General features: G+C 39.8%; 2 protein-coding genes across 3 annotated transcripts in view; both read left to right on the forward strand.

Annotated features, from left to right (window-relative positions):
* LOC107750325 (serine/threonine-protein phosphatase 2A 55 kDa regulatory subunit B beta isoform-like) overlaps positions 1 to 10,600 on the forward strand; it is a 52,747-nt gene extending 42,147 nt beyond the window's left edge. For both annotated transcript variants that reach the window (XM_016565666.1, XM_016565667.1), the window contains exons 2-9: positions 545 to 642; positions 2,190 to 2,355; positions 2,837 to 2,949; positions 4,956 to 5,133; positions 5,298 to 5,462; positions 8,091 to 8,260; positions 8,738 to 8,829; positions 8,978 to 10,600. In XM_016565666.1, the coding sequence (XP_016421152.1) occupies positions 545 to 642; positions 2,190 to 2,355; positions 2,837 to 2,949; positions 4,956 to 5,133; positions 5,298 to 5,462; positions 8,091 to 8,260; positions 8,738 to 8,829; positions 8,978 to 9,257 (1,262 nt within the window). In that variant the 3' untranslated portion in view covers positions 9,258 to 10,600. The remainder of the gene's footprint in view (positions 1 to 544; positions 643 to 2,189; positions 2,356 to 2,836; positions 2,950 to 4,955; positions 5,134 to 5,297; positions 5,463 to 8,090; positions 8,261 to 8,737; positions 8,830 to 8,977) is intronic.
* A 1,367-nt stretch (positions 10,601 to 11,967) lies between these two features.
* LOC107750326 (probable G-protein coupled receptor 151) lies at positions 11,968 to 13,550 on the forward strand. The gene has a single exon (XM_016565668.1). It carries the CDS (start codon positions 12,086 to 12,088, stop codon positions 13,367 to 13,369), a length of 1,284 nt encoding a protein of 427 aa, XP_016421154.1. The 5' UTR covers positions 11,968 to 12,085; the 3' UTR covers positions 13,370 to 13,550.
* The last annotated feature ends 117 nt before the right edge of the window (positions 13,551 to 13,667 follow it).

Here is a 13,667-nt window from a genome sequence, read left to right on the forward strand (position 1 = left end):
GATTCTCACAATTTACAAACCATTAACTATGACTTTTGCCTCAATACACTCCTAAATTGCTGCTTATTAAGTTAGTAAAGTAGTTATTACGTTTAGGTATTGGGTAGGATTAGGGATGTAGAATGGTAATGCAGAATATGTGCTTTATAAGTACTAATAAACAGCCAATATGTTAATAACAGGCATGTTAATAAGCAACTAGTTAATAGTGAGAATTGGTCCCATACCAAAGTGTTACCCAATATTTTTATGATGCTAAAGTGACCATCTAGTTTCATCTTTTCTATTACTCCACAGTCTTTGTTATATAATAAAATAATTTACACTCAAATCAATATTTTATGTCCATTTATTTGTTTAGTAAGTAATAAGTGCCATAATGTACAGTGAGCCGGTCATTAATCTCCAAATAAACCTCTTCAGAGAGATACAAGATCAACTTGTTGTGGTTTATTTTACAATAATGACCAGCTGACTGTACATTATCCTTTAAAAAGAGTGGTAAGTCTTGTATACATAAAGGCTCTCTTGTGTTCTGTTGCAGCTGACATCATCTCTACTGTGGAGTTCAACTCTACTGGAGAGCTCTTGGCCACAGGAGACAAGGGAGGAAGAGTTGTGGTTTTCCAAAGGGAGCAAGAGGTAAGATAAAACCATGAAATCTTTCATATGCATTCATTCCTGTAAACAAGAGCGCCACACAGCAAGACAGCAGGTCAAAAAAATCAATGCTTTTCTTACGGTGTGAGCAAAAACCACAGAGTCGCACCTTGTAACATAACTTCCTGTGGCCTTTAACAGGGTTTCAATAGACACACAATAGTAACACAGGTGAGGTCTCTATAAGCCTCAGTTGCACATGCTCAGACGTGAAGCTGTTTTTTTCAGGTGTTTGGTCAGTAAACAGGGAACAGCGAGCACAGTTTTAGGGAAGTTTAGAAGTTAGCTACACTACAAGCTAGTAACATTAAGTAAATAACTACACTGAAGTAACTCAAAGGGATAGTTCACCAAAAAATTAAGCTCAGTTAGGGTGATAGCATCTTAAACAGCAAACTTGAAAAGAAAACTAAATGTTCAAGTTTAAAACTATTGTGTATAGTTGCATTTACACTAAATACAACTAGATACACAGTTAGACAAATATGAAACTAGACCACACCTAATAGATTTAAAAACATACAGTGGTAATAAACAGCAGCATATAAATTCATCCTAAATTAGTATGGTTACTGATGTAGCTATTTGAATCACATTTAGAAAACAATGCCAGTGACAGATGATTAGAAAGTGGCCTGTACCCACTAGAAATATTCAGCTTTAAGAGGCCTAAAATGGTATTTAGAGTTTTAAATCAGTGAATCCTTTTTTGAATCTGTTCATTTACATAAACAACCCAAAAGGAACCAAATTCACTAAAATGAACTGGACTTTCCAACATACTATATGAGACTGAGAACCATTTAGTAAAGCTGTGAGCAATACAATGTTTCGGTGTTTGGTCATGCTACACTGCTGCTCATTGGAAAAAGTAGCTTGTGATTGGAAAACTGTCACTGCTGAACTACTGTAACATTACAAATGTTAGGTAGTTACACCACTTATGCAGGATTTTTCTGTTCAATTCATTTTATTCTTCCACTAAAATAGATGCTATGCTGTCAGCCAATACAGTCACATATGACTATGCCTTCTTCTGCGCAATACCCTAAATGCTACTTAATACACACGGGTAGATTCTTACAGCCACCTCTAGAGAGGGACTCCTTCTCTGTTTACTTTAATTCAACTGCATGAGTGGTTTAAATCACAATTATTGATTTTGATGATTCCCAATGTGGAAACTTCCTTATTTCCAGTCTGCCATTGACTGCGAATGCATTAATGTAATAGTCCAACTGGGACCAGGAAACCTGCAATTAGCCGTTAACAGAATCAGCAGCACATTATGGGATATTCACAGGCAGAAAGCTCTGCAGATTTCTATTGATCTCAGTGCTCATTATTTACCAAGTTCTACACATCCTCTATCCCTTGCGTGTTAATTTGATTATGCTTTCCACTACCAATAAGAATGTAGTTATCTCCCCCCACATATAGTAGCTATATACAAGCATAACACAGCATATGCTAGTGTTGAGCAACGCAGCTCAACTTAGATTATGGCATTTCTCTCCTTTCGCCCACAGAGCAAGAACCAGCCTCACAGACGTGGGGAGTATAATGTTTACAGCACGTTTCAGAGTCACGAGCCGGAGTTTGACTACCTGAAGAGTTTAGAGATTGAGGAGAAAATCAATAAGATACGCTGGCTGCCTCAGCAGAATGCTGCCTACTTCCTGCTCTCCACCAATGGTGAGTCTATGTTTGAGATCTCTGTTGCAGGCAAAGTTTACTCATCTTCACATTGCTCCAAATGTGTATGACTGACTTTCTTCTGTGGAGCACAAAAGAAGATATTTTGAAAGCCAGTGAGGTCCAAGCAAAATCAGATTAACAAATGCGTTAGACCGCAAACTAGGATCTCAGTCTTAGTGTGAGCTATTATTTATATGTGATAGCTGCTGTGATTTTAACAAAAGATTGTTGGAACAGTAGGGAACAGTCAAGCCTTCCAATGACATCATACATCTCCCCACATTCAGATGGTATGGCTACGGTTTACATTCTCTGCTGGTGCTGGATCTTTTCCAGCCGTGTGCCAGATTGTGTCCCACAGACTGCAAAATTTCCCACTGCCCACCTTCTTATTTCTCTCAGTTTGTCTTTTTATCATTCTTTGCTTCCTTCCAAATGGTATACTGAAGCTGCTCTGTGTGTAATGGTTTATTTTTAGATAAAACTGTGAAACTGTGGAAGATCAGTGAGAGGGATAAGAGACCGGAGGGATATAACCTGAAGGATGAAGATGGAAGAATCAGAGACCCGGCCACCATCACCACGTTACGGGTTAGCATGCAAGTCTTATCACCACCTGCAAATACACAATAAAGACAAGCTAAATTTTTAATATGGATACTCAATATTTATCTTATCTGTTCACTAGATATTTCAGAATATGATTCTGACAGTGAACAAAAGAGAATAAAGACATTACATTTTGCATAAAGTAAATGAAGCCTATTTCTAAGAACATTAATAACGTTTGCTTTGTGACATTATTTTCATGACAATGAATTACCATAATTCTAATTATCATTAAATTCTCATTAGGGTAGTATAATGTTTTTATTTAAATCAGCATAAATGAAACTTTGTACAACAAAACTACAATGATTTATAAAGACATTACCATTCAACTAATTCATTTATTTATTTACTTTGCATTACAGTAATAAGAATGAGATTTTTTCCCATTACAGTAATGAGAAAAAAGAGAATGTCCTTAATTGTCATGAAAATTGTCACAATACAGGAAATATGAATAGCCTTTAAAACAGGCTTCATTTTCTTTAAGCATAATCTAATTTCTTCTTGTTTTATATGTTCTTCCAAGTTTTTGTCTGTGTTTTCAGTGGTTTAGCTGACAGTAATGCATGCTGAAATATGTAGTTAGCTTTTGGAGAATCTGGTTTTCGAAGAAGCTGAAATGGCAGACAGTTGAACAGTTACACTTCATCCTCCACTGAAGTACATCTATTTCAATCTCGTACCTGGAAGTCAGAGGTTTATTATAAATCTGCTGGTGCATGCTCTCATTAATGCTTTGAGAAGTTGCTGCTGTTCTCTCACATTCTCACATGAAAATCTCATTCTCTGTGTTCAGCACCAATGCTGACAAATGATGAGCTGTCAGCGACCAAAAGGCATTCATTCATAATCAAACAGCAAGGACAAAGACAGACGATAATGTGCAGTGAAGGGGCTCACATTCATTCCTCCCTCTGCTCTCCTTCTCACTCGTTCTCCACTCATCCCTCCAAATTGAATACAGATACAAAGAGGGCGCGACTCCGAGTACCCATTAATGTTTGGTGCGGTGTCTGTTTTCTGCTCCACGGCCTAATGGATTAAAGCACTCCACTCCTCCACCATTGTCTGTCCGGGCAGAAGATTAGCCTGACACCGGGGTGATGGCACGGAGCGGGCGACAATCCCATTTGGACCGTGAAATGTATGTGCGGTGGAGATGCAGAGACGGGTTTATCGTGGAGCTCCGGTAGTGAGGGAGGAGGGGAGAGATGAGACACACGTCATGTGTTCTGGCAGTCTCTAGTGCCAGCGCTGTGATCTTACTCTTGTCTCAGTATGCAGTTTTACCCCTAAGGTTTGCAGTGGTCTAGTTTCTGCAGTCCATGAGCTGACGTGATACAAGATGTGACCGGCATGCCATTTAAAGCCAGCGGATACCTGACCTTTTATAACAATACAGCAAATCAAAATGGATTCTTGTGATATTTGACCTACTAATGCTGTCTGTGCCATAAAAACTGAAAGCAAGGTGTTGGCCAATCCCCCATCCCCCTGCTCGTCTCAGTGGTAGATAATAAATGCGTTTTCTTATCTATTCCATGGTCTTTTGCTCTCTACTTTCCTCCTGTGTGATTTGTTTGCTCTTTGAACTAATGTTGGACCGCTGAGTTTGGCACAGGAGGCTATTTTCTCTCAAGAGACATTAGAAACAGAGGGACCTCCTTAGATTCCACGGTCATTTTATATGTAAAGAGAAGGACAGATTCCTGTAGCCGGACATCTGAATCCACTCTTAAAAACAAAGGCATTATAAGGGTATTCTTAAGGCATTATAATGAATGCATAATGCATTATAAAAAACCTTATAATATGTTGTATCATCTCATGAATATTCATAAGAAGTTTTAATATATTATAATATTTACTTATTTGTGGTTATAGCTTTTAAGAGTATGATGATTTATAACACAAAACGACTGTGTTGTGGCTGTTGTAATTGTTACAGCAGATTCTGACCTTTTTTTCCTCTCGTCTTCTCTCAGGTGCCAGTGCTGCAGCCCATGGACCTCATGGTTGAGGCCACACCTCGGAGAGTGTTTTCCAATGCGCACACATACCACATCAACTCCATCTCTGTCAACAGTGACTATGAGACCTTTATGTCCACCGATGACTTGAGGATCAACCTGTGGAACCTGGAGATCACAAACAGAAGCTTCAGTATCCTTTCATGTCATTAAATTTGACAAAAACGTGTTTTTGTAAAAGAAAGTTTACCTTTGGTACTGGGCCCAGCACAATTGTAAATTACTTGTTTTAAATCTAAATGGGTCTTTTCCTACTAAACCTACAAGTTGATGGGTTTTCCTGAGCTGATTTTTCAGACATTGTAGACATTAAGCCAGCGAACATGGAGGAGCTGACGGAGGTGATAACGGCAGCAGAGTTTCACCCTCACCAGTGCAACACCTTCGTCTACAGTAGCAGTAAAGGCTCCATACGTCTGTGTGACATGAGGGCATCAGCGCTATGTGACAACCACTCAAAATGTAAGTCAATGCAAGCCTTGAAGAAAAAAAGTCATACATGAGACTACAACACACTATCTTTCAAATATTGTTTGGGGTCATATTTATAAAAGAAAAAAATACTTACAATACAATAAATACAATATTTACAAAAATATTGAAAAGTAATATCAGGTGTTTTCTAAAACACCGGATCAGCATATTAGAAAGATTTCTGAATAACACTGAAGACTAGAGTAATGGCTGCTGAAAATTCGGTTTTTGTTGTTTAAATTGTGATATTTCACATTATTACTGTTTTTACTGTATATTTTATCTAATAAATGCAGCCTTGGTGAGACTTCTTTTAAAAACATTTGATAAGAAATCGTACAAACCCCAAACTTTTGAAAACCAGCGTACTAGAATGTGAATATCTTAGCTCAGATAACTTTGATTATGGAAGAATTTAATGAGAAATGTTTGAGTTCATTTTAACATCTCAGACTTTCTGATAGCAAAGAGATCTGCAATGTTTCTTTCTTATTGGTCGTTTCATTCTGACTGTGATAATCTGCTGAAATGCAGCAGAAAGAAACAAAGGCTGATTGCTTAGAAAAGTATAACACAGCATTCCTCACCAAACTGTAGGATTTGACTTATTATTCATGTCTCTAGCACAAATCGTGTGGGATGAGTTATTCTGCATCAATGTTTAATACTTAGGAGGATTAGGGATTTGAACAAAGCCACAATAGGTAATAGTGATGCTTGCCTTAGCAAACACCACTAATAAAGCTTCTTTAAAATCGTTAACATTTTGTAGACCTTTTTAAATGAGTCATTCCTGCATTCTTCCAATCATCATTATAACATTACAAATACAAGGGCCAGTACAGCTCCAGAAACACTGTTGTCTCTAGAGAGCACAGCCACTACATACACCATGACAGGGATTAGCCTCTCTTTCACCTAGGGCGAGGGCGTTGGGAGGTGAGGATTAGGCTAATTTTTAATATGATTGCGTCTCCTTGAGCTTAACTGGCTAATTTCATTTGGGGATTGGACACAATGCAGACTGATGAACCAGTACTGGTGGTATACAGTGGCATCTCCTTTGGCTGCACATGGCTGAATTGATAACCACAAATTGACACATTTCCATTTCTTAAGGCTCAGGCGCTCTGGTCTCCAGTTTATGGTGGGAGGCTTCCATGTGCCTGCATTCTTCCAATCATCATTATAACATTACAAATACAAGGGCCAGTACAGCTCCAGAAACACTGTTGTCTCTAGAGAGCACAGCCACTACATACACCATGACAGGGATTAGCCTCTCTTTCACCTAGGGCGAGGGCGTTGGAGGTGAGGATTAGGCTAATTTTTAATATGATTGCGTCTCCTTGAGCTTAACTGTCTAATTTCATTTGGGGATTGGACACAATGCAGACTGATGAACCAGTACTGGTGGTATACAGTGGCATCTCCTTTGGCTGCACATGGCTGAATTGATAACCACAAATTGACACATTTCCATTTCTTAAGGCTCAGGCGCTCTGGTCTCCAGTTTATGGTGGGAGGCTTCCATGTGCATTTGATGATCAGATTGAATGCATTGACATTTAAGCTTGGCATAAAAATCAATGCTAAAGGGCAGATAGCTATGCCTATAGTTTTAACACTGCTGAAAGAATTTGGTAATTCCTTCGTTTTATCAACGTGCTCACTGGTCCATGTGTTCACATCCTGTTGTATAGATATTTACATACTGCTGCTGAATTTTAAAAGGCCAGATTTGCTGGAGGGGGTAACAACTGTGAGGGCTTCGGTTTTAGCTGCCTTGGTTTGTATCTCCAGCACCACACTGACCTAAATTATACACACATCTGTCAATTTTTTCCTTGGTACATGATCTCACAGCAGGCGGATGTGCCAGTCTGCCTCAGGAAAGACCTCCTCAATGGCTTCTCCATTGCATAGTGTGTGCGTGTGTGTTGCTCCTTCCATCCACACTAATAAATCTTCCAGGCATCCTAGAGAATATTCTTAAAAATCAATCTGCGGTGTCAGGCGGGGGAGGCTAACCAAGCCCAGCAGGGCTCCAAGCAGCAGCGGAGTGCAGACGGAGGGCCGTAGCCCCTCACGTCTCTCCCCAGAGGACTCATTAGCCCCATCTGAATGACACCCAGCAAGACTGCAGGTGGACAGGCTCACAATGTGACATGGCACGCTCATGACAAACACCTGCAGTCCACCAGTGCTCAAATTTCCCTGCAAGCATTGATCTGTATCCTCCCCCTCTGCCCGTGTTTTTTCATCCACTGTGTAGACGCCTGCAGACACATCACAGGATAATCCGCAACTGAGTCAACAAAACAGTGAGAGGATAATCGATAGTAGATGATAAATATCTGTTTCTCTGCTGACAGGTGTATTATTTCCCTGGCGAGCCAGGCAGATTTATGACGTGTTGGGAAGCAAACAGTCAAAGTGATTCAGGAAAACTTTCTTTGGAAAGTTGCTTGTTTTTAAAGCCAACATGAAACAGCAGTCGCAATCCATTTTACTTCTGTGATATTTCTGAGTGAGATGGTATGTTCAGTGAGGACGGGACATGTTTTATCCTCATTTTAACATTTCTGTATTTGATTTCTCATTATTCTCTTCTAGTTTTTGAGGAGCCAGAAGACCCAAGCAATCGCTCCTTTTTCTCTGAAATCATCTCCTCCATCTCTGACGTGAAGTTCAGCCACAGTGGGCGGTACCTGATGACACGTGACTACCTGACAGTGAAGGTCTGGGATCTCAACATGGAGAGCAAACCACTGGAAACCTATCAGGTACAACATTGAGTAATTTCATTGCAAACTATCTGCATTTAACAAAGCCTAATGCCCGAATTTTAAGGGCTATGTTAAATTATATTTGGCTGTTTTGGTAGACAAAGAAAGACTTGTAGCACACATACACATTTATATTTATAATCTTTGTCTTTCAGTAAACAGATCAAAAATATTGCACTACACAAATGTAATAAAATGCTCTCTAGAATGAGAACATCCCTGAATCATAAACATAACCTACCTCATCAATCATGGTTGATATATTGCGCTGATATCTTTGGTTTCTCAAATAGTCATACTTTACTTCATCCCACCAATGGGCTAGAAAATATGAAAACACAGGAAATGTTCATCAAACGATTTGATGGGGTATTTAGCAGTCACACACTGTCTAAAAAGAGAGGAATTTTTAGAGATGTGAAAACCAGTGTTTACTAAATTAACAATCAAAATTGTCACAATTTCATCCACCAGGTACACGATTACCTAAGAAGTAAACTGTGCTCGCTGTATGAGAATGATTGCATCTTCGACAAATTTGAATGTGTTTGGAATGGATCAGACAGGTCAGTGTTTTGCAGATCTGTATTAAATATTTATTTTAATAATTGTACTGGTCCAATTGTGAATAATAAATCAATGCACAATTATTCAAAAGCAAAATAATGCTTTAATAATGAATATTGTTGATGTTTTACTTTGTTCTGTTTCCAGTGTGATCATGACTGGTTCTTACAACAACTTCTTCCGAATGTTCGACCGTAATACGAAGCGTGACGTGACTCTGGAGGCGTCCCGGGAGAACAGCAAGCCTCGGGCGATCCTGAAACCACGGAAGGTGTGTGTGGGCGGAAAGCGTCGCAAAGATGAAATCAGTGTGGACAGCCTGGACTTTAGCAAGAAAATAATCCACACTGCCTGGCATCCTTCTGAGAACATCATCGCTGTGGCAGCCACCAATAACCTTTACATATTCCAAGATAAGGTCAACTAGCACAACTGTACCACCTTGAAAAGAGAGAGAAAGAGGAACAAAATGCTGCAGCTCGGCAGGAGATTGCAAGGTGTCTTTTGTGATGAGAAACAGGAAGTTATCTATGATGTAGGGAGTATGGACAGATGCTGGCCTTGTGCAAGGCAGCTGCCAGAGTTTCACAAACAAGTAGCATCCTGCCCTGCACAATCATTCTTCCTCTATCTGCATTTCCTCTTCCGCAAACTTGTTTATTTATCGTATTTATTCATTTCTCTGCTGGAAGTAAATGCCTGACTCTTTAAATCTGGACAAATGTGCATTTTCACTCTAATGATATGAAGAATCTTTAATAAGGCAAAAAGACAGGCCTTCGCTGACATCCTGGCATCGGAAACAAAGGGTTGCCTTCACAAAAAAAAAAACAATGGATTTCCATTCCGTTTGAAACACAATGCCCTCCAACTTTCTCTGAAATGTCTGACTGATTCGTAATAGACTAAGAATGTGATCTGCGCTGATTGTAGTGTTGAAACAAACAATCTGTGGATGGAATCACAGTCCCTTGCGACCTGATTATTCCTCTTGAAAGGTGCTCTGAAGTAAAAGTCAATCCCACTGGTCATATTTTGCCATTTCATGTTGTCCTATTATTTTGATGTAACCATTAATAAGCTGTGGTGCCTTCTTTTCATATTTGGGTACTTGGGCGGCAGACGGGGTGGAGGGTGGTAGGGTTTTCGGAAGGGTGGTATTTGGGTTGTGAAGTGTGAATGTTTTTACAAGAAATGTGAAAAATAGCTTTGTGTAAGAAGGGAAAAGAATTGCAGCGACATGGATTTTCAGTACACAGAATTGAAGTACTTGAATTTTGCATTATACTCTCCACTTTATCTCAGTATGCTCATAACTTTACAGTGTACCCTGATTTTTTTTTTCTTCAGTCTTCAGTGCTGTGCTGGGTAAAAAGTATTATTGCATGCAATGTCATCTATAATGAGCCAATGAAGAAATGATCTGTTCTGTACCATCAAATGAACCTGTAACAATCAGACGTCATCTTTTTCCATTGTTTCCGCTGCATTTGTCTGAGACTGTTAAAACGTCATCGTTCAGTTACGTCACTTTGGCCTGAGGATGACAGAAATACCGGTATCATGATGTAGCCTATACATGAAGGTTAAATGATATCAGGGAATTTTATTATGTACAAATGAACCAGTAATATTCTCTTCTGAAGAAAAACTTCAGATATAAACTTCTTAATGACACAAAGTTTTATAGCTCAGAATGTATCTACATGCAGTTATTTGCCATGCAGTCTTTATGCTTAATGGAATTCGTTGAAAATAAAAAGAAACGAAAAAGAAGTTGAAATAAAATTGATCTGTTTCTTGCTCTCCTTTCACTACACGTAAACAATGGCGCCCTCGTGTGACAGTTCAAGAGACAGACATACTGTTTATACTACTCTTCATACAAATTCAAATTAAAATGCTGTAATTTCCTCACCCACATGTTGTTCCAAACCTATAATGATTTTCTTTCCTCTTAAGAGCACAAAAGGAGATATTTGGCAGAATATTAGGTACTGACAACTTCAATTCACAGAAATGTTCAAAATACAGGTAAAACATCTGTTAAAAAAAAAGAAAAAAAAGAGGAAATTATTTCAAATGAATACAGTACCATTGTGCCCTATTATGGATTTTTTAAAAAGAGTGTAGCATAGTATTTTGGTTGGTAAGATATTGAAAGAATAGTGATAACTCATTAATGCTAACATTAACAAATATAAATTATTATATTATTCATAATATATTCGTTAATTTGCATACGAATAATTAAACATGTAATTACACTTCTATGCAAGGGATTACGGCTATAGCCATACAAGTCTCAATATAATTTTAAGGTTTCAAGCCAAAAGCCCAATTACACTAATTCTTGTTTTAAATTAGTCTATTATAATTCTCTGAATTTTATCTAATAAACATTTTAGTATAATGATATTTTTGCTATAGCTGTTGGATAAAAAGTGGACACAACAAGACTACACTAGTAATTCACGCAAGAGTAAATTCGGTCAAGAGAAAAATACGTATACATTCACATACGCTCACAGTGTGACAACAACCCATTAACTGTGTTTTTCCTGGCTGGCTATGTTAAATCATTTTTGTGGTTTTCAGGTGTTTATACTTCAATTCAAATGTAGGCTACAACAAACCTACCATGAGAAAACCACATGAAGTGAGAGAACTATTTGGATATTAATATACGATATTGGGTTAAAATATATGGCAAACATTATAAAAGGTGCAAATAACTTCTTACAAAGTGTTACAATAACATTAAATGTGACAAAGTAGGCTAACATAGCTACATTATTTCAGCTCGAGGAAAACGTCTTTGCTACTGAGGTAAAATCTCTCATAAAAATGCATTCACATTCCTACTCCTTCATATTTCCATTTGCAATAATCAAGCCTTTGTCTTCGGCAGGAAATAAAAAAATCCATCATTTCCAGTGACAATAGAAGCAATAAGTTTAACTCAGTGTGTAGCAGTCAGTGCTTATTACCCGAAATCATTTTAATTGGCCTCGGGAGGATCGCGGCAGGCGAAATTAAACGCTGTCAGTCAGCTGGGGACGGCACCTGTCAATCAAAACGTCCGTTATAAAGTCGCTCCGCTTTCGCGCCGTCTAGTCAAAAGCGGGAAGAGCGCGGGCACTGATCAATTCCACAAGTTTATTCGCGTATAGACGCAGTTTTGAGACAGAGAATTTCGTTCTCTCTGCACACACTGCCAAATTTATTTCCATTTACCAATCCATCACAGCGAAAATGGATAAATTACCTGCTATGAACATCAGCGCCGGGAACAGTTCCGTGGATAGACGCTCATTTCTGGAGAGAAGTGGATATCAGCACCTGGATCACGGAGATCTGAGGGTTTTGATTCCAGTGGTGCTGGGAGTCATCTGCGTCCTGGGTTTCACCGGGAATGTAACGGCTATGGGAGTCCTGATCACTAACGCGCGTAAAAGTAAGCTGTCCTTGATCAACGCACTCATCCTCAACCTCATGCTAGCTGATGGTTTGGTCCTGGCATTTGCTGTTCCCTTCAAAGCCACTGCTTATTCCCGTGCCAGCTGGACATTGGGTATGTTTGTCTGTAAGACCTGCGACTGGTTCTTGCACTCATGTATGGCTGCAAAGAGCTTTACCGTGGCCATCATGGCCAAAGCTTGCTACAGGTACGTCTGTAACCCCACCAAGCAGGTAAGCCACCGTTTGAAGACTATCCTGGTAGTCCTACTCTTTACTTGGCTCTTGGCGTGCGTGGTCCCCATTCCCCAGTGGCTTTTTTCCACCCTGCAAAGAGAAGCAAGTGGAATGATTTGTGTCCAAGCAGTGCCAGTCGATGCCCATGATTTCATGTCTGTGTACGTCAAGGCGTACCCTCTCCTGGCCTACTGCACACCTTTGAGTTTCGCCCTACTTTATTTTTGGAAAGCATATGGACGATGCCAGCGCAGGTCCAGCAAGACCCAGAACCTACGGACGCAGATCCGATCCCGCAAACTCACCCTGATGCTGTTCAGCCTGACGGTGGCCATGGCCACCATGTGGCTCCCACAATGGGTGTCCTGGGTTTGGATGCGGCACGCCCAAGAGACCGATGGTGCCTTTCCTCCGGTCCTCTTCACTCTCTCCACCCAGCTCCTCATGTTCTCCATCTCTCTAGTCAACCCTCTCATCGTTCTCGCCCTCTCCGAGGAGTTCAGGGAGGGCTACATTGGCTTGTGGCGAAGGCTCACCCTCCGCAAACAACCACCGAAACAACACAAGCCAGGACCACACACCCCGACTGCCCCAAAGTCACCCACACCGAGACCCGAAAGGTCAGCCCACCTCCCTCCACACCGGCCTGGGAGAACAGAGGAGCAAAAGCCTGAGAAGCAACCGGACCAGAGTGGAGGACTGCAGGAGAGCCCGACCAACAAGGATGGAATAGTACTGCAAGATGTAGAGCAGTTCTGGCAGGAGAGGGAGACTGGCTCCCAGTCACATGAAAATGATCCTGTGCCCTGGGAACATCAGGATCCCAAGGAAGGAAAACAGTAAGAAAGTGAGAATCCCTGTTCTTTTACATTTTGTCAACACAAAAGAATGGAAAACACACAACAGATCAGACCTCACCTGAACTTGACTCTCTCATTGTGACTCATCATAAATGAGTTATGGTTTTAATTTATTTGTTTTTGTGTTTGTGTTGAACTCTTCTGAACAAGATGAAAGTGATCAAACTGGCTTGATATGATCTATGAGTATTTTGAAATGACTGTATTATTTGTATTGTATTATGTTGTTAAAAAAATTATGTATTATATATTAAAATGGGTAGCAATATCACTACAGAAAC

Source organism: Sinocyclocheilus rhinocerous, unplaced genomic scaffold (assembly GCF_001515625.1).
Source record: "Sinocyclocheilus rhinocerous isolate Xijiao unplaced genomic scaffold, SAMN03320098_v1.1 scaffold1053, whole genome shotgun sequence".
NCBI lineage: Eukaryota > Metazoa > Chordata > Actinopteri > Cypriniformes > Cyprinidae > Sinocyclocheilus > Sinocyclocheilus rhinocerous.

Excerpts from the sequence above, each read along its gene's own strand:
- LOC107750326 (XM_016565668.1), top strand. The coding sequence starts at position 12,086 with ATGGATAAATTACCTGCTATGAACATCAGCGCCGGGAACAGTTCCGTG.